Source organism: Mobula hypostoma, chromosome 15 (assembly GCF_963921235.1).
Source record: "Mobula hypostoma chromosome 15, sMobHyp1.1, whole genome shotgun sequence".
NCBI lineage: Eukaryota > Metazoa > Chordata > Chondrichthyes > Myliobatiformes > Myliobatidae > Mobula > Mobula hypostoma.
Window position 1 is genome coordinate 9,776,925 of NC_086111.1, and position 23,946 is coordinate 9,800,870.

Genomic DNA, 23,946 nt, shown 5'->3' on the forward strand with positions numbered 1-23,946 from the left:
AACTAAATTTCCCTTGCACTCTACACAGTCACATCCTCCCCCACCCCCCACCCCGTGTGTTAGGCATCACTCAACACTCCAACGCTCCAATACGCAACACCCCAAGTGCAGCTTAATTGATGTTCTATAAAATTGCAACGTGAAGTCACAATTTTTGATATTTATGAAGGTGAAGATGCCATTTTCCTCCCTCACTGCCCTATCTACCTATGTTGTCACTTTTAGGGAACTTTGAACTTGAAGCCCAATGCCTCTCTATTCATCAGCGCTACTTAGTGGCCTACCATTGGAGGGCACAGTAGTGTAGGGGTTAGTGTAAAGCAGCACTGGTCAGATTGGAGTTCAATTCCTGCCACTGTCTGTAAGGAGTTTATACAATCTCCCCGTTACTGTGTGGCTTTCCTCCAGGTGCTATGGTTTCCTCCCACAGTCCAAAGATGTACAGTTAGCATTAGTGAGTTGTTAGCATGCTATGTTGGTGCCAGAAGCATGGTGACACTTGTGGACTGCCCAGCACAATCCTTGCTGACTGGATTCAATGCAAATGACATACTTCGCTACATGTTTTGATGTACATGTGACAAATAAAGCTAATCTTTGCATGTCCTACCCCTATCAGACTTCCCAAAAAGCATCACTTTTTACTTGTTAGGATTTCATTCCAAATCCAAAGCTCCACTGTAATCTGGAGATGGGTCTGATGGGATTTTCATAGTTTATGTTAACTCAAGGTTAAATGTATAAGCTTCCCAGAATCACAGAATGGGTCCATTTCTTATGTACAAGATGTATTATTAACACACAAGATTCCAGCTACATTTCTTTGCCATGTAACTGAGTTTGGAACAACATCTGTATGCTGGACAGCAGTTTGGTGAATTATTAGGGACCTGCTTCCACTCAGCTTTAACCATCTGTCTTTCTTCTCCCAGGTGGTTGTGCTGACCAACTCCTCGTTGGATGAACAGCTGAAGATTGGGCAGTTCTGTCACCAGAACAGAATCAAGTTCATAGTGGCAGATACGAAAGGCCTCTTTAGGTAAGGGCTCCCTCACGGTTACGTGCACGTGTGATGTTTCTATTGTTTCAGGACTGGGGAGTTTACCTCCAGCTTGTTCTCTGACCAGAGGCAGCCCCACTAACGCTTACTTCCTCTTCCTATTGGAAGGTTTTGTACCACAGTGCGTACATACCAGCAATCGGGCTCAGAATCAAATTTCAATTCATTGATGAAGCACATCGAGACATACAGTGAAACGTGCCATTTTTGCATTAACAGCCAACATGAGGATGTGCTGCAGACAGTCCGCAAGTGTCACCACATGTCTCAGCACCAGTGTAGCGTGCCCACAGTATTCAGCAGAACAACGCCGTTGAGGCGGTACAGAAACACAGCTATTACAGTGCCAGTGAAATGGGTTCAATTGCCCCCACTGTCTGAACGGAGTTTGTACGTTCTCCCTGTGACCATGTTCGCTTTCCTCCGGGTGCTCCAGTTTCCTCCCACATCCCGAAGACACGTGGGTTAGTAGGTTAATTGGTCACATGAGTATCATGTCACAGGCTCAAGCAACAGAACAACAGAATCATGCTTACGATCAGGGGCCATTGCAATCGTCGCCAAGTGTTCCTGTGCTTAGAATGAAGCAAAGAACAGTACAGCATGAGAACAGGCCCTTTGGCCCACAATATCTATGCTGTGCATGATGCTAAAACTGAAACCCTGATCATGATCCGTATTCCTGCAATCCTTGCAAGTTTGTGTGCCTGTCTAAATGCTTCTTAAATGCCAGTGTTGAGTCCACTTCTAACAGCCTGTTCCAGGCATCTACCACTTTCCATGTAATTAAAAAACTTGCCCTGCACATCTCATTAAAATATTCTCCTTTTATTTTTCTACCCTGGGATAAACATTTTTACCGTATCTGTGCCTCTCATAATCTTATGAACTTTTATCAGGTCTCCCCTTGGTCTCCTACACTCCAGAGAAAACAATCCAAGTTTGTTCAACCCCTCATAAAATACTGGAGGAACTCAGCAGGTCAGGCAGCATCTATGGAGAAGAATAAAGAGTCAACGTTTTGGGCTGGGTCGTTTAATCCTCTCTGTAGATGATGCCTGACCTGCTGAGTTCTTCTAGCATTTTGTGTGTGTTACTATGGATTTCCAGCATCTGCAGAATTTATTTTGTTTGTCCAACCTCTCCTTTAGTGAATACACTAATCCAGGCAGCATCCTGGTGAAAACAAACAAGAGAAATGAATGGGCTTGTGAGAGAGAATAAGTTGCACAGCTACAGGGGAAGGAAGGAAAGGGGAATAAGACTGAATGCTGTACTAGGAGGCACCATGGACTCAATTGGCTGCGTGGCCTCGAGTGTGATGATAATTGAGTTTAAATTCCCTTTATGATCTCTACTGTTCATGTGCTTATTGGGTTTCAGGATGATGCTGTAACTTCAGCAACTTTACTTACTGGGGCATAGGCTGTCGACAGCAGCTCGCCAGAGCCCTCTGTCCTGGACCAGCCTCTCTTGTATGATAGAAGTTTGGTCGGCTCTGTGGCTTCCGCAGATCTGCGGTTTTCACCACAGGTCTTCTAGGAGAAGATCCTTCCTTTCCCAGGGATGAAGCCTTTGGAGCTTTTGTTAGTGTTTTTGTAGCTCTGGGTTTTTACAGGAGCTGCTAGCCCCATGCCCAACCCTCCTCCTTTTGCAGCCAGCCTTGGGGCTGTCCATTCAGAGTTAATTTCAGTAAAGACTGTAAGTTTGATTCAGAATCGTAATTCAGTGAAGTCACGTTTATTATTATGTGCCTGAATACAGTGAAGTACAGGCGTAATGAAAAACATGCTTGTGGCTGCTTCACCGGCACGTAGGTACAGACAAAAACAAGACTTTAATATATGAAAAAGGTGCAATTCTACTTAGAGGTGGTCCGTAGTGTTCCATTGCTGAGTTAGGGTTGTGCAGGTTAGTTCAAGAACCTGATGGTTGTAGGAAAGTCACAAATGAGAGAATATCTGCTGATGCTGGAAATTCGAACAATGGACACAGAATGCTGGGGGATCTCAGCCAGCCAGGCAGCGTCAGTGGAAAAAAGTACAGTTGACTGAGAAAAGGCTGAGAAAGTAGCTGTCCTGAACCTGGTGGTGTGGAACTTGAGGTTTCTGTACCTCCTAACTGATTGTAACAGTGAGAAGAACAAATCAATTTTCTTATCACTGACATATTTGCAAAATTTGTGGTAGTAGTACAGTGCACCTTCAGGCTCCTGTACCTTCACCCTGATAGTAGTAATGAGTAAAGGCTATGTCCCAGATGGTGAGAGCCCTTAGTAATAGATGCTGCCTTTTTGAGGCATCACCTATTGGAGATGTCTTGCATGGTGAGGAGGGTTGTGTCCATGACATTGCTGACTGTGTCTAATGCCTTCTGTCCATCCTTTGCATTGGAACCTCCAACCGGTCAGAAGGCTATCCGCCACGTATCCATAGAAATATGCAAGCCACATCAAATACCTAATGAATTTATAGTTGTTGGCGTGCTTCATGTATTAGCCCAGATGGTGGGGATGCTGAAAGACAGATGTTGCCTTCTTGAGGCAGCACCTCCTGTGGAATCTGTCAGTAGTGGGGAGCTCTGTGCCCTGTGATGGACTGGGTTGTGTCCATTACTCTCTGCAGTCTCTTGCATTCCTGTGTGTTGGAATTGCTGAACCAGGCCATGATGCTACCAGGTGGAATACCTTCAGCATTGCATCTGTACGGGTTTGTGACAGTATTGAATACAAGTTGAAGGCCGCAGTCCCCATCCAGGTGAGGTGGTGTACTTCCAATCTCTAGAATAAAGTCTTCCCCATTGGACAACATTCCTTTACAAAGAATGGAGTACAGCTGGAGGCCCTTTTGCCAGTGGACTGAGGCGGTGAGCTGTAATGATTTTGTGTTTGTAGATGACCTCTACTGTCCCCACTATTTAAAACTCAAGGTCTCTGGTTGACTTGCAGTCAGGTGTTCTGTGACTTTGGGGATGAGTTCATCGTGACGGACATGAATGGGGAAGAGCCTGTGCACACCATCGTATCCTGGATCACCAAGGTAAACCCTCTCCATTAACATTCAGTTTTGCCTTGTCTTTATTTAACTACCCATTTTTCCTTCCTATCAGTAATAACTACACAAGATGTTGCCTCAAGAAAGCAACGTCTATCATCAAAAATCCCCACTATCTGCGCTATACCATCTTCTTGTATGCATGTCCTCTTCACCCACTCATCATCAACAATTAGCACCATCCCTGAGCATCATTATCTCACAGGACCCCATGTGGGAGAACTGTATCTCCTTCATTGACAAAAAGGCTGGACAGAGGATGTACTACTTGCGGCAGTTGGTAAAGTTCCATCTTCCCCAGAACATACTGGTGTAATTCTACATTACCATCATAGAGAACATCTTAACATATATGAACATATATAATGTAGGAAAACTACAGTGAACTATCAGGACAGCAGAAAAGATCATTGGCTGCAGTCTACCATCACTGCAGGACTTGTATGCATCCAGAACGAAGAAGTGGGCAGGAAAATCATTGTGCATAATACCCACCCTGCAAACTGCCTTTTCCAAAAGCTCCATCTGGAAAGTGCTATAGGGCTATTAAAACAAAAACTTCACTCTATCTTGGAAGTTTCTTTCCCCAGGTAGTTCATTTGATCAACCATTCTAGCTAGACCTTTCACACACCCTGCTATCTATTACCCCTATCATTGCACTGCACTGTAAACACTTAAAGCCACTTTTCATAATGCTGTTGTAAATAGGTGTTGGTATCTATGCACATTTTATTTCATATCTGTAGCTTAACCTCTAACTTTATGAGATGCAAGAGTAGATATCGGACTGCTGGAAAATGTTCCTGAAGAGGTAGTAATGGGGGATAAGGAAATGACAGACAAACTGAATAAATATTTAGCATCACTCTTCACTGTGGAAGACACTAGCAGTATGCCAGAAGTTCACTAATGTCAGGAGGCAGAAATGTGTAAAGTTACCATTACTAGGGAGAAGATTCTTGGGAAATTGAAAGGTCTGAATGTAGATAAGTCAGCTAGACCAGATGGTGTACACCCCAGGATTCTGAAAGAGGTGGCTGAAGAGATTGTGGAGGCATTAGTCATGATCTTAAAAGAATCAAATAATTCTGGCATGGTTCCAGAGGAATTGAAGATTGCAAATGTCACTCTACTCTGCAAGAAGGGAGAGAGGTAAAAGAAAGAAAATTGTAGGCCAGTCTGACCTTAGTGGTTGGGAAGATGTTGGAGAGGATTATTAAGTAATTTCTCAGCGTACTTAGAGGCACACAATAAAATAGGCCATAGTCAGCATGGTTCCTTCAAGGGAAAATCTTGACTGACAAATCGGTTGGAATTTTTTGAAGAAATAACAAGCGGGGTAGACAAAAGAGTATCAGTAGATGTTGTGTACTTGGATTTTCAGAATGCCTTGACAAGGTGCCACGCATGAGGCTTCTTAACATGGTATTACAGGAAAAATACTAGTATGGATAAAGTGTTGGATGATTGGCAGGAGGCAAAGAGTGGGAATAAAGGGAGGCTTTTCTGATTGGCTGCCAGTGACTAGTGGTATATGGGGATTGATTCTTTTTACGTTATATGTCAATGATTTGGATGATGAAATTGATGGCTTTGTGGCCAAGTTTGCAGATAATACTAAGATAGGTGGAGGGGCAGGAAGTTTTGAGGAAGTAGAGAGGGTACAGAAGGCCTTAGACAGATTAAGAGAATGGCCAAAGAAATGGCAGATGTGTTGGGAAGTGTATGATCATGCACTTTGGTAGTAGAAATTAAAGGGTTGACAATTTTCTAAATGGAGAAAAAATTCTAAAGTCTGAGGCGCAGCGGACTTGGGAGTCCTTGTGCAGGATTCCCTTAAGGTTGATTTGCAGGTTGAGTCAGTGGTAAGGAAGGCAAATGTGATGTTAGCATTCATTTCAAGAGGATTATAATATGAAAGAAACTGCATAATGTTGAAGCATATTAACGCTCTAGTGAAGCCTCACTTGTAGTATAGTAAGCAGTACTGGGCCCCTTATGTCTGAAAGTATGTGCTGACATTAGAGAGAGTTCAGAGGAGGTTCACAAAAATGATTCCGGGGTTGAAAGGTTTGTCATATGAGGAGCATTTGATGGCTCTGGGCCTCTACTCACCGAAATTCAGAAGAATGAGGGGTGACCTCACTGAATTCTATTGAATGTTGAAAGGCCCCAACAGAGTGGATGTGGAGAGGATGTTTACTATGGTCTAAGAACAGAGGACACAGCCTTAGAATAGAGGGGTGTCCTTTTAGAACGGAGATGAGGAGGAATTTCTTTAGCCAGAGAGTGGTGAATCTGTGGAATTTGTAGCTACAAATGGCTGTAGAGGCCAAATCATTGGGCATATTTAAGGCAGAGATCAATAAATTCTTGATTGGTCAGGGCACGAAAGGATACGGGGAGGGTGTAGGAGATTGGGGCTGAGAGGGAAATGAATCAGCCATGATGAAATGACAGACCGGACTCGATGGGCCAAATGGCCCAATTCTTCTTCTCTATCTCATGGCCTTATGATCATTTCGACCTCTTTGCATTACTGTGGAGTTCTTTGTTCTAATTGTCTTCTATTATGCATAATTATTATATAAGATGTATTAAATTGATATTTTTGTGAATGTGTCTCTAATGCTCTGTGTCCGTGATACTGTTGTCTCTAATGCTCTGTCTCTGTGATACCATTGTGTTTCTAATGCCCTGTGTCTGTGATACTGTCGTGTCTCTAAGGCTGTGTGTCTGTGATACTGTTGTAAGTAAGTTTGACATTGCATCCTTGCATTATTATGACAATATACTCAACTTTAATTTTGTTGCACAATTTCAAGATGTTTTGGTTAAATTGCTGCCTATTTTTTTATCTTCCTGTATGTTTAGGCGAACCCAGGGTTGGTAACTTGTTTGGACAGGTCACACCATGGATTTCAGACTGGAGATTTTGTGACTTTCTCGGAGGTTCAGGGTATGACTGAACTGAATAACTGCAAACCCATAGAAATCAAGGTCATTGGTAAGTCGCTACCATCTGAGGGCGCAGGTTGCCCTAGGTGCCAGCAGATGGCAGTACAACCCCACATGGCGACTGTAACAGGCTTTCCTTGGAATGGACTGACACTAGGAAGACCATAAAATATAGTAACAAATTAAGTCTTCTTCATGGCTGAGTTTTTTTTCTCTCAACCCCGTTCTCTGTAACCCTTAATCTCCTCGCCATTCAAGAACCTATCAATCTCTTACAGTCAATGATCTGGCCTCCACAGCCATCTGTGGCAATGTATTTCGCAGAATCACGACTGTCTGGCTAAAGAAATTCCTCCTCATCTCTGTTTTGAAGAGAACTACTTATGCAGTGCTTCAGGTATAGAGAAACCAGTCTTCACTTTGGATCACTTGTATAAAGCACCCTTGAGCCTCAGATTCACACTTTACATTTTTATAGAGGTGAACCTGTGTTCATTTCCTATGTTAGAAGGCCTTGTTGTCAGACTGTTTACTATCACATCTCACACTATGTAGACTGAATAATCTCTTCCTCTGCAACGTGCACCAATAATGAGAGAGATTAATAGGTGAAGCAGGGTCTTTTTGCTCATTGAACCAAGAGAGAGATTGGATGAACTTTCCTCTCACCCTGTTGAGGTTTGTCTCATTTTCTGTTGGCATTTCTGTAGCACTAGGTTTTTACGGGATAGGGTTGCTAGTCCCATACCGAGCCTTCCTCCTTTCACAGCCGGGCTTCGGCCATCCATGACGGAGTTGTACCAAAGATAGCACATACACCATTTATATAATATAAATTATTTTAATTTTTTTCAGCCAGACATTGATGACTCCACACTTTCACACATCATACTCTATTTGCCAGATCTTTGTCCACTCACTTAACCTATCCATATCCCTTTGTCACTTTCTTGTGTTCTCTTCTTGACTTGCTTCCCCACCTACCTTTGTGTCATCAGCAATGTTAGCAACTATACCTTCAGTGCTGTCATTAAAGTTGTTTATATAAAGAGCTAAACGTGTATTTCAGATGCCTATTCCTTCTCAATCTGCGACACGACCGGTTTTGGCGATTACGAGGGAGGTGGGATTGTAATGGAAGTAAAGATGCCACAGCATTTGACCTTTGTAAGTATAGCAGTTCCCCCCCTGTGTACTCCCAGTCTCTTGTGTTGCTTTGCAGCCCTCTCAGAAGAAAGGTTGTCACTGAATCAGTTCCCTGGTGTGGTCTGAGATGATTCTCCTGGCAACTGTGTCTTGAGCTAGTCTCTAGCAATGATTCACAGACAAGATCATGGAATACTTGGAGAGAGTAGATTTGGAGATCCATAGACCAGTCCAAAACAGAATTTGGTCAGATAACTCAATGCAATAATGTGATACAGTTTGACATGATTACCTCCCTAAAGGAGTCCTCCCTGTTGCAACTGGCATTTTAACAGTTACTTTCCCATCCTTCCCATAGTACTTTCATTGAAGGAATAATATGAGTGTCTTCCCCGCTAGATTGCCTACACATCGATTTCTGAATCTGATCTATTAATACTTTTGATTATTTTGCCACAGTCCTATAGCACCCATTTAGATGAATAGCACATCTTTGTGGTATGAAAGGCAGCCAGACCACCCTTATGTTGTTCTGTTGATGTTTGAATGTATGGCAGCAGCTATGGGCTGCCTCCCGCACATCTTTAGGTTGTGTTGATTGTTAACACAGGCAACACATTTCATTTATGATTACATGCACATGCAGTAAATAAATCTGAATCTGAATCTCCTCCATTTGCCTCAGTATGGCAAAATCCATATGGATCCTGGTGCTGAGGTCTCAGAATCTCAACTATCCACAACCTCACCACAACCTCGGGGTAAGATGTTTTCCAGTTGTCCACTGCTTTTTGGGTTATCTGGTTCCAATCTGAATTTCCCTTCAGAAAAAGTGCCCACTTAATAACCACCCAAGTGGATTGTTTCAATTGTTTAAGCTGTCCAATCCGATCATCGCAGGGTCTTCCACATGTGATGGACCATGGGATGTTTAAAAGAATGTCCATGTAAGTTAACTCCAGCTACACACAAGGTACAGATGGGTGTTGAACTCTTCTCTTTTGGCATTGAGAGGCTTCGGTACAGGTTGTGGGTCCAGTTTGGGTTGGTTTTGACTTTGGGTGACCTATTGGAGTCCTGGTTATAGTGGTAGGGGTGGGTGTCACTCCCCATCCAGGAACAGCAAAGAAATAGGCCATTCAGCCCCTTAAATCTATGCCAGCAATGAAGTACCTATCCACACTAATCCCATTGACAAACACTTGGTCTGTAGCTTCTGTGCCTTGGTGTTCATCTAAACACTCTCTTAGGTAGTGAGTTTTGGATTTCAGCACTCTCTGGGTGTAAAAACGTATTCTTCCTCAGATCCCCCACCCAGACCACATACCCCTTACTCTAAACTCTGCGGGGGCAGTGAACCATTTTGAGAGCATGGGCCTAAATTGGCAATAATCTTCTAAAGAATTGTCTCGTGTGCCATGGCAATTTTGAGCAGAGATGAAATAATTAGAGGCAATAGTTGCGGACTTCTGTAAGAAAAAAAGGACAAGTCTGCAGGGACAAGGATGATTCCTTCCACAAGGGACAAAGACAAGTCCATCTGCAGGGACAAGGACAAAACCTTCTGCAAGGGATGAGGACGAGCCCTTCCACAGGGACAAGGACGAGCCCTTCCGCAAGGGGCAAGAATAATGCCTTCCGCAGGGACGAGGATGAGCCCTTCCCCAGGGGACAAGGGCAAAACTTTCCGCTGGGACAAGGACAAGCCCTTCCCCAGGGGACAAGGACGAGCCCTTCCACAGAGACAAGGACGAGCCCTTCTGCAGGGGACAAGGACGAGCGCTTCCGCAGGGGAGAAAGGATTCCTACTGCTTATTTACATGTGTTTCATGTTTTACTATTGCAATGATCAAGTATAACAGAGACAGATTGAAATAAATGAAGTGTTGTCTTCATGTTATCATGTGCCTCCAAGTACCCTAAAACCAGATCCTTAACAATCTCACACCAACATCTTCCCAGCCACTGAGGTCAGACTAACTTGCCTGTAATTTCCTTCCTTCCTCCAGAACCATGCCAGAATCTATTGATACTTAAAAGATCTTTTCTAATGCCTTCACAATCTCTTCAGCTAACTTCAAAAGGAGTGATGGGTTTAAGAAGATGTTCTTGGGCATGTGTGCCATAGTTTCGTCAACCATAGAGCATCTAGTTTCAGACACCTGCTGAGGGGGAGAAGTTTCCAATGACCCACACTATCTTTGCCCCTTCATAGTAACTCCCTCTGTCAGCCTTCTGAAGAGACCCACACTCTCTTCTTAATGGAAACATTCCATCCCAGACATCATGGTGGTGACTCTCCTTGACACCCTCTCCACCACAATCATGTCCTTCCTTCATGGTGATCAGAAATGTACGTGCAGATGTCCTGCTGTGACCTGACCAATGTTCCACTGACTGTCTACCTTCTTCCTTGCAGAAGTGCCTGAAGGAGGAGCTGCGGGAGCCAACATACCAGACCATCGACTTTGGCAAAATGGACAGATATGGCACGCTGCACATTGCCTTTCAGGCTTTGCATGGGTTTGTGAGGGGGCACGGCCGACTCCCCAGACCCTGGGGAAAGGTGAGTGATCAAAGTAACTGTGAGCATAAGTGAACCTCAGCAAACTACACTCCCCTCTGCATATCCTGAACCTGCCCTGCCTCCCCCCCCCACTGCCCCCCACTCCCCCCACTGCACATGGTGTCTCAGTGGCTCACCAAACAGTCTCTGAGCCAGGAGATGAAAACCTCATTCCTTATTATTTGCCCCTTCTCATTTCTAAGAGGAAGGTAGAGAAGCCTGAAGGCAACTATTCAATGTTTTAGGAACAGCATCTTAGACCATAAGACATAGGAGCAGAAGTAGGCCATCTGGCCATCGAGTCTGCTCTGGCGTTCAATCATAGCTGATCTTTTTATTTTCCCCTCCTCAGCCCCACTCCTTGGCCTTCTCCCCGTAACCTTTGATGCTGTGGCCAATCAAGAACTTATCACTCTCTGCCTTAAATACACCAATGACCTAGCCTCCACCGCTGCCTGTGGTAACAAATTTCACAAGTTCACCACCCTCTGGCTAAAGAAATTTCTCCACATCTTTGTTTTATCCTGAGGCTGTGCCCTCTTGAGCTAGACTCCCCCATCATGGGAAACATCCTTTCCACATCTACTCTCTCTAGGCCTTTCAACATTCAAAATGTTTCAATGAGATCTGCCCTCATCCAGCAAGTATAGGTACAGAGCCATCAAACATTTCTCATATGATAACCCTTTCATTCCTGGAATCATCCTTGTTAACCACTTCTGGACCCTCTCCAATGCCAGCACATTTTTCTTGATTAAGAAGCTCAAAACTGTTCACAATACTCAAGGTGAGGCCTCATTAGTGCTTTATAAAGCTTCAGCATCACATCTTTGCTGTTATGTTCTTGAAATTGCATTTTCCTTCCTCACCACTGACTCAATCTGCAAGCTAGGACTCCCAAGTCCCTTTGCATTTCAGATTTTTGGATTTTGTCCCCAGTTAGAAAATAGTCTACACATTAATTTCTTCTACCAAAGTGCATGACCATGCATTCTCCTACATTGTATTGTATTTAATTTGCCACTTCCTTGCCCATTCTCCTAATCTGTCTAAGGCCTTCTGCAAGCCCACCTGTTTCCTCAACACTACCTGCCCCTCCACCAATCTTCATTTCATCTTTAAAGCTGGCAACAAAGCCATCTATTACATCATCTAAACCATTGATCACCAGATCAACAGCAAAAGAAGTGTTCCCAACATCAACCCCTGTGGAACCTTACTAGTCACTGGCAGAAAACCAGAAAAGGATCCTTTTATTCCCACTTGCTGCCTCCTACCAATCAGCCAATTCTCTAAATATGACATTAACTTTTCTGTAATACTATAGGCTCTTAACTTGGTAAGCAGCCTTGTCAAAGGCTTTCTGAAAATCCAAATATACAATATTCACTGCATCCCCCTTATCCATCCTGTTTGTAATCTCTTCAAAGAATTCCAACAGGTTTGTCAGGCAAGAGATTCCCTTACGGAAGCCATGCTGACTTTGTCCTAATTTGTCCTGTGTCATCAAGTACTCCATAACCTCATCCTTAACAATTGACTCCAACATCTTCCCAACCACTGAAGTCAGACTAACTGGTCTAAAACTTCCTTTCTGCTGCGTTCCTCCTTTCTTAAAGAGTGGAATGACATTCACAATTTTCCAGTCATCTGGCACCATGACAGAGACCAATGATTTTTGAAAGATCATTACTTATGCCTCCACAATCTCTACTGTCACCTCTTTCAGAACCCTAGGGTGCAGTTCATCTGGTCCAGGTGACTTATGTAGCCTTAGGTATTTCAGCTTATTGAGCGCTGTTACGTACCCCGTAACTGGGTTGCCAAACCAGCAGAAAAGGATCACTCAGTTGGAGTCTGGATTACTAGAACTAAGAAAGTTTTATTAAAGAAACAAGCAACACAGTACTCTAATCAAAAGGATAATAAATGCAACAGTTCAGCAATGATAAACGCACATGTACACAGAATTAGGATAACAGGACCAATCAAGCTCTATCGTCGTCTAGGGGTAAATGACCAGTTTCAAAGTGACGCAAAGTTCAGTTCAATTGAGTTCACTTCAGTTCACAGTAATCACTGCCATGGGAGATGGACAGTGGGGGGAAGGAGAGAAAGAGAGCAAAATGAATGAATATTCAAACGGCTTCCACACAGACCTTCGATATTCTTCGCAGTCAGCTTTTGTGCGAGCCCTTTGTGATGTCTTCTGAGGTCACTGACCGTGACCCCTCCATTTCCAGATACGATCGTTTCTCTGCGGTGAACCTGGCACCCAGGCAAGGGCGGACACACACCAGGTTCCCGCTGATCATGCCTTTCCACCCTGTGCGTCTATGGCTTGGTCCCACGACCAGCCTTCCAAAACTTCCCACCGACTTGTGGGAGACACACCGCTTCCAGGGTCTCGTTACCTCGGGGTGTCGTGTGTGTCCTGCCTTAGCGAACCTGTCCCTTTTTATCGCCCTGCTGGGGTATCGCCTGTCCATCACTTCAAACAGTTCAGGGTTCAAAGGGGGAGCCGATCTTGACAGCTCTCCTTCCGTTAAACTCTCCCGTCCCTTCACTAACATCTCCAAATGCTGCTCCATTGTTTTCCTTATCTCTCTTTCTCCTGAAGACAGGTGGCAAACCAACTGCTGATCCCACTGGTGCCAGCACAGGACAGCTAACATCTTAATCTATGTGTATTCTCGTCACAGCGCATTCTCCCATATCATAGTAACTGCACTCACTTTTCTTCCCTCACGCCCTTCAACATCTGACACACTGTTAGTGTTCTCTGGCCTCATTTTCTAGGGGTCCTATATCCACTCTCACCTTTCTTGCTTACATTACTTGAAGAAGTTTTTAACATCCACTTTTATATTGTTTATTAGCTTGATTTCATGTTTCATCTTTTCCTTCCTAATGATTCTTTTAGGTGTTTTCCGTAGTTTTTTAAAAGCTTCCCTATCTTCCCTATTTGGCTAATACAGCGAATTTTAAGTTGTCAACACCTGACAGACAGTCAGCCATCACATTTTCTGTTCCTTTTATATGTGTTATTAATAATCCCTTAGACCAGGCTCCAACTTAGCAAACTTCATAGTGGCCAAAAACACTGATGAATTGTGATCAATGTAACCTCTCACTGGGTTTCGTCCCGGACCACAATGACAAGGGTCGTCCCATTCCGACTTAGTTTTCTCTCGCAAGGGCTTAGTAGGAGGGGGAGGAGTAGTAACCGCAGAGTTATTGCAAAACTTCCTACAGTACCCCACCTTCTCCAAGAGCCTTCTGAGGGCCCTCTTGTTTGTCGGGGTTGGGATGTCAGAGATAGCCTGCATTTTAGCTTGCATTACTGCCAGCTGCCCCTGTGTCACCACAATTCCAAGGTAAATGACCTTCGTGTGGCCAAACTCATTTTTTTCAAGGTTCACTATCAAGCTGGCTTCAGACAGCCCTATTACATCGCCAATACACACCTCTGTGTTCGTCAGCCCTTCCGTCACAGAATTACTCATTCTATAGAGATGTTGCTCACTAGGCTGACCTAGCGTAACAACCACCACCCAGCGCCCCAGTTCTTTGCATCGCCTCGAGACAATCAAACACACATGTGCGAGTCGTTTAATTACTTCTCCTAAAGAGTCGCTTTGTTCAGGGATTAAGGGAGAGACCTTATCAGCAGAGCTGGCCAAAACAATAGCCTTCTCCCTTCTGGTCGATACCATACCCATCTTTTCAAAATGGTTTTTTTCTCTTATCAGGGGGACCTTAGCTTCACTGATTTCCGCACTAACACCGACTAGGTTTGTTAGCATATCAAAAGCCTGTGACCGTCTCAGTTCGCGTCTGCCATAATCAATAACATCCTTCCTCCTGTGCAGCCGGTAAACCTCTTTCATGATTCCACCAACTGTTTCCTCCAGCACTGCAAAATGTCCACCTGGGGGTACCTTGTGGACCAGGTTAAAAATCTCATCCCTATAACTCTTTTGCACCACCCCCCATTCCTCATCTGCGGGTACGGTACTTGGTCTCCCTTTCTTCCTTAGCACTTCCTCCTCCACACAATAGCCTACTGGCTCCCTTCTTAAGTTCTGCGTCAGAGAGAGCTGTCTCCGCCAAAACCATCAGCCCCTCGTCTCGCTCCTGCACCTGCACAAATTCTTTCCTGGCTAATGCTAAGTCTGTCTCAGCTCCCTCACTACCTCTTGTTTCACTACACTCCTTCTTTTCACTTTCTACCCCCTTCTCGTACAAGGCTGGCAGAAACGTCTCAGCTAAATTTACTTCGGCAGTCCCGTGATGAACCTGTGAGTCCATGGGCAGGGCCTCAATGCTGGCAGGCTGACCTGTCAATCTCACGGCTGGGAACACGATTTCCCTGGCGAGGTCATTACCGAGCAAGACTTCCACGCCTTTCATCGGTAATTCGGGCCTCACCCCGATCGTGACTAGTCCAGAGACCAGGTTGCTTTGTAGGTGTATCTGGTGCAAAGGGACTGCCTCTGTCCCTTCCCCAATACCTTTGACCTTGACCTCCCCAGTTTGGGTCTCTGAGCTAAACTCTAATACACTCTTCAATATCACTGACTGACACGCTCCCGTGTCTCTCCAGATCCGCACTGGAACTGGTTTTAACCCCTCCTTCACTGACACCAATCCGGCGAGATAAACCTCTCGCGCCCTTCCTGAACTTTGGCAGACCTGTCCTCTCCTAGCGGTTCGTTTACCAGCTCGATACAGCCAGTCAAAATCGCCGTTTTTCCTTTTCCCGTCTCCTTCTTTGGGGCAAAGCACCTGGATGCAAAGTGTCCGACTTTCCCGCAATTATAACAGGCGACCCCAGGAGACTTCCTACCAGACTGCTGCCGGTCTACCTTATCCTTCTCACTAGTCCCCGGCTTACTTTCTGACTTTTCTGGTGGACTCTTCCCGCCGTCCTGACTACCCTTCTGGTAGCCTTTACTCGGGGCAAACTTCATTTTATGCATACTCATCCGCTAACTTAGCAGTTGAGGCTAACGTGGCTGCCTCTTTCTCATCTAGGTAGGGTCTCATACCCTCAGGGACACAACCTTTAAACTGCTCAACCAGGATCAGCTGTAGCAGTCTGTCATAATCCCCCTCTACCCCCTTCGAGGCGCACCAACGCTCACAATATGTCTGCATCTCACAGGCAAACTCTAAATACGTGCGGTCCCACTGCTTCCTCACATTCCAGAACCTCTGCCGGTATGCCTCCGGGACCAACTCATAAATCCTGAGGATGGCCTCTTTCACCACCTCATACCTCTGGGCATCTTCCGCGGACAAAGCTGAGTAAGCTTGTTGGGCTTTCCCTTTCAGTACACTCTGAAGCAAAACAGCCCACTTATCCCTCGGCCAGTCCTGACTTGTAGCAACTTTTTTGAAATGGAGAAAGTACCGATCCATGTCGGTATCGTCAAATGGGGGAACCAGCCTAACCTCCTGGGTCGCCCGGAACCCTCCACCTTGGTCCGGCACGGGCCGCTGCTCTGCCCTTATCTTTAACTTCTCCAGCTCGAATTCCCTTTCCCTCTGTTTCTCCTCTCGCTCCAACTGTCTCTCTCGCTCTCTCTCTCCTGCCTTTCTAACTCTTCCTCTTTCTCCAGCCTTTCTAACTGTTTCTCTTTCTCCTGCCTTTCTAACTGCTTCTCTTCGTGTTCTAACTGCCGTATCCGGACCTCGTGCTCGAGTCTCAGTTTTTCAAGCTGCACCTGTACCGCGTCTCCAGCAGGTTTTTCAATAGACACCACCTCCAGCTCCCCTTGGGGAAACACACCTTTAGATGCATATTGCTCTACGATAGTTCTGTGTATCTCCTCTCTCCTCATTGTCGACTTCTCCTTAGCAAGATTCAACCGTTTAGCCACAGCTACCAATTCCGCTTTCCTGGCATCCTCTAATGCCTCCAAGTTCGGCGCCTTTATAAATTCCTCAACCTCCATTTCTGCTGTTTGTCTTTTCTTTCTTTCAGGAATTTTAACCCAATCAATTTACTCCGTCCCAAATTTAGCGTTCAAAATCCCGGACGAGAACCCCACTTATGTTACGTACCCCGTAACTGGGTTGCCAAACCAGCAGAAATGGATCACTCAGTTGGAGTCTGGATTACTAGAACTAAGAAAGTTTTATTAAAGAAACAAGCAACACAGTACTCTAATCAAAAGGATAATGAATGCAACAGTTCAGCAATGATAAACATACATGTACACAGAATTAGGATAACAGGATCAATCAAGCTCTATCGTCGTCTAGGGGTAAATGACCAGTTTCAAAGTGACGCAAAGTTCAGTTCAATTGAATTCAGTTCAGCTCGCAGTAATCACTGCCGTGGGAGATGGACAGTGGGGGGAAGGAGAGAGAGAGCAAAATGAATGAATATTCAAACGGCTTCCACACAGACCTTCGATATTCTTCGCAGTCAGCTTTTGTGCGAGCCCTTTGTAATGTCTTCTGAGGTCACCGACCGTGACCCCTCCGTTTCCAGATACGATCGTTTCTCTGCGGTGAACCTGGCTCCCAGGCAAGGGCGGACACACACACCAGGTTCCCGCCGATCGTGCCTTTTCACCCTGTGCGTCTATGGCTTGGTCCCGCGACCAGCCTTCCAAAACTTCCCACCGACTTGTGGGAGACACACTGCTTCCAGGGTCTCGTTACTTCGGGGTGTCGTGTGTGTCCTGCCTTAGCGAACCTGTCCCTTTTTATCGCCCTGCTGGGGTATCGCCTGTCCATCACTTCAAACAGTTCAGGGTTCAAAGGGGGAGCCGATCTTGACAGCTCTCCTTCCGTTAAACTCTCCCGTCCCTTCATTAACATCTCCAAATGCTGCTCCATTGTTTTCCTTATCTTGCTTTCTCTTGAAGACAGGTGGAAGACCAACTGCTGATCCCACTGGTGCCAGCACAGGACAGCTAACATCTTAATCTATGTGTATTCTCGTCACAGCGCATTCTCCCATATCATAGTAACTGCACTCACTTTTCTTCCCTCACGCCCTTCAACATCTGACACATTGTTAGTGTTCTCTGGCCTCATTTTCTAGGGGTCCTATATCCACTCTCATCTTTCTTGCTTACATTACTTGAAGAAGTTTTTAACATCCACTTTTATATGTTTATTAGCTTGATTTCATGTTTCATCTTTTCCTTCCTAAAGATTCTTTTAGGTGTTTTCCGTAGTTTTTTAAAAGCTTCCCTATCTTCTATTTTCCCACTATTTTTTTGCTTTGTCGTATGCCCTCTCTTTTGCTTTTACATTAGCTTTGACTTCCCTTGTCAGCCACAGTTGTACTATTTTGCTGTTTGAGTATTTCTTTGTTTTTGGAATACATCTATCCTGTACTTTTTTCATTTTTCCCAGAAACTCAAACCATTGCTGCTCTGCCTACGTCACTGTCAGCATCTCCTTCCAATTTACTTTGGCTAACTCTTCTCTCATACCACTGTAATTCCTTTACTCCACTGAAATACTGCTACATCAGACTTTACTTTCTCCCTCTCAGATTTCGAGTTGAACTCAGTCATTTTGTGATCACTGCCTCCTAAGGGTTCCTTTACCTTAAGCTCCCTGATCAACTCCAGTTCATGATGTAACACCCAATCCAGTATAGCTGATCCCCCAGTAGGGTCAATGACAAACTGCTCTAAAAAGCTGTCTCGTAGGCATTCAACAGATTCATTTGATATCCATTACCAACCTGGTTTTTCCCAATAGAGCAACATGTTAAAATCTCCCACGACTATCATAACATTGCCCTTTTGACACTCCTTTTCTATTTTCCATTCTAATCGATGGTCCACATCCCAGCTACTGTTTGGAGGCCTGTAAGTAACTGCCATCAGAGTCATTTTACCCTTGTGGTTTCTTAACTCAGCCCACAAGGATTCAACATCTTCCAATCCAATGACACATCTTTCTAATGATTTTCTTCCCCTCCACCATCGTATATGCCCAATGACCTGGCCTGCACAGCCATCTGTGGCAATGAGTTCCAGATCAACCACCCACTGGCTAAAGAAATTCATCTTTTTCTCTGTTCTAAAGGGAAGTCCTTCTGACGCTGTGCCCTCTGGTTCTAGACTCCCCGCTATAGGAACCATCCTGTCTAAATCTACTCTATCTTGGCCTTTCCATATTAGAACATAGAACATAGAATAGTACAGCACAGTACAGGCCCTTCGGCCCACAATGTTGTGCTGACCCTAAACCCTGCCTCCCATATAACCCCCCACCTTAAATTCCTCCATATACCTGTCTAGTAGTCTCTTAAATTTCACTAGTGTATCTGCCTCCACCACTGACTCAGTCAGTGTATTCCACGCACCAACTACTGTCTGAGTAAAAAACCTTCCTCTAATATCCCCCTTGAACTTCCCACCCCTTACCTTAAAGCCATGTCCTCTTGTATTGAGCAGTAGTGCCCTGGGGAAGAGGCACTGGCTGTCCTCACTATCTATTCCTCTTAATATCTTGTATACCTCTATCATGTCTCCTCTCATTCTCCTTCTCTCCAAAGAGTAAATCCCTAGCTCCCTTAATCTCTGATCATAATGCATACTCTCCAAACCAGGCAGCATCCTGGTAAATCTCCTCTGTGCCCTTTGCAATGCTTCCATATCCTTCCTATAGTGAGGCGACCAGAACTGGACACAGTACTCCAAGTGTGGTCTAACCAGAGTTTTATAGAGCTGCATCATTACCTCGCGACTCTTAACCCCTATCCCTCGACTTATGAAAGCTAACATCCCATAAGCTTTCTTAACTATCCTATCTACCTATGAGGCAACTTTCAGGGATCTGTGGACATGTACCCCCAGATCCCTCTGCTCCTCCACACTACCAAGTATCCTGCCATTTACTTTGTACTCTGCCTTGGAGTTTGTCCTTCCAAAGTGTACCACCTCACACTTCTCCGGGTTGAACTCCATCTGCCACTTCTCAGCCCACTTCTGCATCCTATCAATGTCTCTCTGCAATCTCCGACAATCCTCTACACCACGGGTAGGCAACCTATGGCCTACGGGCCAGATCCGGCCCGTGAAGGTATTTTGACCGGCCCACGAGCAAATATTAGGATACTATGCTTATCCGGCCCGTGAGCAATTTTTCCTTATTCTGAGTGTTTCACGCGACCACACTGATGGACATGCATGGCCCCAGGTTCCGTTTTGTTCCAAACTAAACACTGGTATATACGAATAACGGGAATGCAGACTACCTTATTAATATGTATCTGGTACTCTCCGTGCGTGCGCAGGTTTTCAATTTTGTAAACAGAAACAGCGTCACTGTGTTTTTGATGCTAAACATGCAGATATTTACATGTGATACAATATTTGTTCAATAACTCGCGTTTCAAAATAAAATCAAAGAAAAAAATTCCAATGGCAAAACGCAGGAAGGTAGACGCTGAGTGCCAATAAAGCAGTGAAAGTGAAGGAAATACCCGTGCCAGCTACGAAGTCTCAAAACGTATTGCAGAAAAGATGAAGCCTTTTACAGATGCCGAGTTTGTCAAAGAATGTTTACTGGCAGTGGTGGATATTGTTTGTCCTGAAAAGAAATCTTTATTTGCATCTATCAGCCTGTCAGCAAGAACAATCACACGGCGAGTTGAAGAAATGTCAGCAGATGTTAAAAGTTGTTTAATGGATGCCTGCAACAAATTGTATTTTTTTTTCAGTTGCGCTTGATGAGCGTACAGACTTAAGAGACACTGCTCAACTTGCAGTGTTTGTGCGAGGAGTGACCTCAACTTTTCAAATTTTTGAAGTGTTTATTCAATTAGTTCCTATGAAGGACACGGTTACTTTAGCAGACATTTTTGAAGCTTTGCTGAAAATGATATCAGAAATGAAACTTAATGTGTCATAGCTAATTGGCATCACAACTGATATGCACCAGCAATGGTGGGACAGAAAAACTAAACTGAGTTCTTTGATTACTAATTAGCATCCTTGGTTAAGCACAAATGGTTTTTTAGCATGTGTTATTCATTAATTTGAGGCAAAATAAAACTAGATATATTTAAATGGGTAATTTCCATATTTCAAGTTTTTATGGCATTTATCTGGCCCACCGTCTGCTCATTAATACGTGATCCGGCCCACAGAGGCAAAAAGGTTGCCGACCCCTACTCTACACTAGCCGCAATACCACCAACCTTTGTGTCGTCTGCAAACTCGCCAACCCACCCTTCTACCCCTACATCCAGGTCGTTAATAAAAATCACGAAAAGTAGAGGTCCCAGAACCGATCCTTGTGGGACACCACTAGTCACAACCCTCCAATCCAAATGTACTCCCTCCACCACGACACTCTGCCTTCTGCAGGCAAGCCAATTCTGAATCAATCTGGCCAAACTTCCCTGGATCCCATGCCTTCTGAATTTCTGAATAAGCCTACCATATGGAACCTTGTCAAATGCCTTACTAAAATCCATGTAGATCACATCCACTACACTATGTTCATCTATATGCCTGGTCATCTCCTCAAACAACTCTATCAGGCTTGTTAGACACAATCTGTCTTTCACAAAGCCATGCTGACTGTCCCTGATCAGACCATGATTCTCTAAATGCCCATAGATCCTATCTCTAAGAATCTTTTCCAACAGCTTTTCCACCACTGACGTAAGGCTCACTGGTCTATAATTACCCAGACTATCCCTACTACCTTTTTTGAACAAGGGGACAACATTCGCCTCCCTCCAATCCTCCGGTACAATTCCCGTGGACAACGAGGACATAAAGATCCTAGCCAGAGCTCAGCAATCTCTCCCTTCGCCTCGTGGAGCAGCCTGGGGAATATTCCATCAGGCCCCGGGGACTTATCCATCCTAATATATTTCAACAACTCCAACACCTCCTCTCCCTTAATATCAACATGCTCCAGAACATCAACCTCACTCATATTGTCCTCACTATCATCAAGTTCCCTCTCACTGGTGAATACAAAAGAGAAGTATTCATTGAGGACCTCACTCACTTCCACAGCCTCCAGGCACATCTTCCCACCTTTATCTCTAATCGGTCCTACCTTCACTCCTGTCATCCTTTTGTTCTTCACATAATTGAAGAATGCCTTGGGGTTTTCCTTTACCCTACTCGCCAAGGCCTTCTCATGCCACCTTCTTGCCTCCTCAGCCCCTTTTTAAACTCCTTTCTTGCTACCCTATATTCCTCAATAGACCCATCTGATCCTTGCTTCCTAAACCTCATGTATGCTCCCTTCTTCCACCTGACTAGATTTTCCACCTCACTTGTCACCCATGGTTCCTTCACCCTACCATTCTTTATCTTCCTCACCGGGACAGATTTATCCCTTACATCCTACAAGAGAACCCTAAATATCGACCACATGTCCATAGTACATTTCCCTGCAAAAACACCATCCCAATTCACACCCGCAAGTTCTAGCCTTATAGCCTCATAATTTGCCCTTCCCCAATTAAAAATTTTCCTGTCCTGTCTGATTCTGTCCTTTTCCATGATAATGCTAAATACCAGGGAGCAGTGGTCACTATCCCCCAGATGCTCACCCACTGAGAGATCTGTGACCTGACCCGGTTCGTTACCTGATACTAGATCTAGTATGGCATTACCCCTAGTCGGCCTGTGAGCAGGAATCCATCCTGGACATACTTAACAAACTCGGCCCCGTCTAAACCCTTGGAACTAATCAGGTGCCAATCAATATTAGGGAAGTTAAAGTCACCCATGATAACAACCCTGTTATTTTTGCACCTTTCCAAAATCTACCTCCCAATCTGCTTCTCTGTATCTCTGCTGCTACCAGGGGGCCTATAGAATACCCCCAATAGAGTAACTGCTCCCTTCCTGTTCCTGACTTCCACCCATACTGACTCAGAAGAGGATTCTGCTACATTACCCACCCTTTCTGTAGCTGTAATAGTATCCCTGACCAGTATTGCCACCCCTCCTCCCCTTTTCCCCCACTCTCTATCCCTTTTAAAGCATTGAAATCCAGGAATATTGAGAATCCATTCCTGCCCTGGTGACTAATGGCCACTACATCATAATTCCATGTATGTGTCCAAGCTCTCAGTTCATCACCTTTGTTCCTGATGTTTCTTGCATTGAAATACATGCACTTTAGCCCTTCTACCTTACTACCTTTACACCCTTTATTCTGCTTCTCTTTCCTCAAAGCCTCTTTATATGTTAGATCTGGCTTTACTCCATGCACTTCTTCCACTGCTGTATCACTCCGGGTCCCATCCCCCTTGCAAATTAGTTTAAACCCTCCCAAACCATGCTAGCAAACCTACCTGCAAGGATATTGCTCCCCCTCGAGTTCAGGTATTCAATAGGTTTCAAGGAGTTACCCCTCATTCTTCTAAACTCCAGCGACTACAGGCCCAGAGGCGTCAAACACTCCCTATACATTAACCCTTTCACTCATGGGATCATTGTGGTGAACCTCTTCTGTACCCTTTCCAATGCCAGCACATCTTTTCTTAGATAAGGGGCTCAAAACTGTTCACAATACTCATGTACAGTCTGACCAACGTCTTATAAAGCCTCAAAATTACATCCTTGCTTTTATATTCTAGTCCTCTCGAAATGAATTGCTAACATTGTATTTGCCTTCCTTACCACCAACTCAACCTGCAAGTTAACCTTTAATGATGTTCCCGGTTGTGTCTTCGACTAGACTGATGCTGAGCTCTTAGTGAACATGGCAAAAAAGCTGAGTGAAGAGGTTCCATCCATCCTTGGAGAGGAGCCCCTGAACGAGGACTTGGTGAGGAAGCTGGCATTTGTAGCCACTGGCAACCTGAATCCAATCAACGCGTTCATTGGTGGGGTGGTCGCACAGGAAGTGATGAAGGTAAGGTATCAGGAAAGCCCACTGGACTTTAGAGTAAGAGAGCGTGAGGTTTGAGCTGACATGTATGGTCAGATACAGTGAATAAACTGGACAGTGAAAAATAAACAGTAACATGACCTGTGGTTTTCTGTCTATCTATCTGCTTCTCAGTGACTGCTGCACTATACTAGAGTAATGATGTACACATACACTCAGTGACCACTTCATTAAGTACACCTGTACCCCTGCTCATTAATGCAAATATCTAATCAGCCAATCATGTGGCAGCAACTCAATGCATAAAAGCATGCA

General features: G+C 44.7%; 1 protein-coding gene across 2 annotated transcripts in view; it reads left to right on the plus strand.

Annotated features, from left to right (window-relative positions):
• LOC134356685 (ubiquitin-like modifier-activating enzyme 1) overlaps nt 1-23,946 on the plus strand; it is a 470,199-nt gene that overhangs the window by 22,821 nt on the left and 423,432 nt on the right. For both annotated transcript variants that reach the window (XM_063067717.1, XM_063067718.1), the window contains exons 5-10: nt 933-1,039; nt 4,008-4,098; nt 6,990-7,122; nt 8,143-8,240; nt 10,639-10,785; nt 23,479-23,655. In XM_063067717.1, the coding sequence (XP_062923787.1) occupies nt 933-1,039; nt 4,008-4,098; nt 6,990-7,122; nt 8,143-8,240; nt 10,639-10,785; nt 23,479-23,655 (753 nt within the window). The remainder of the gene's footprint in view (nt 1-932; nt 1,040-4,007; nt 4,099-6,989; nt 7,123-8,142; nt 8,241-10,638; nt 10,786-23,478; nt 23,656-23,946) is intronic.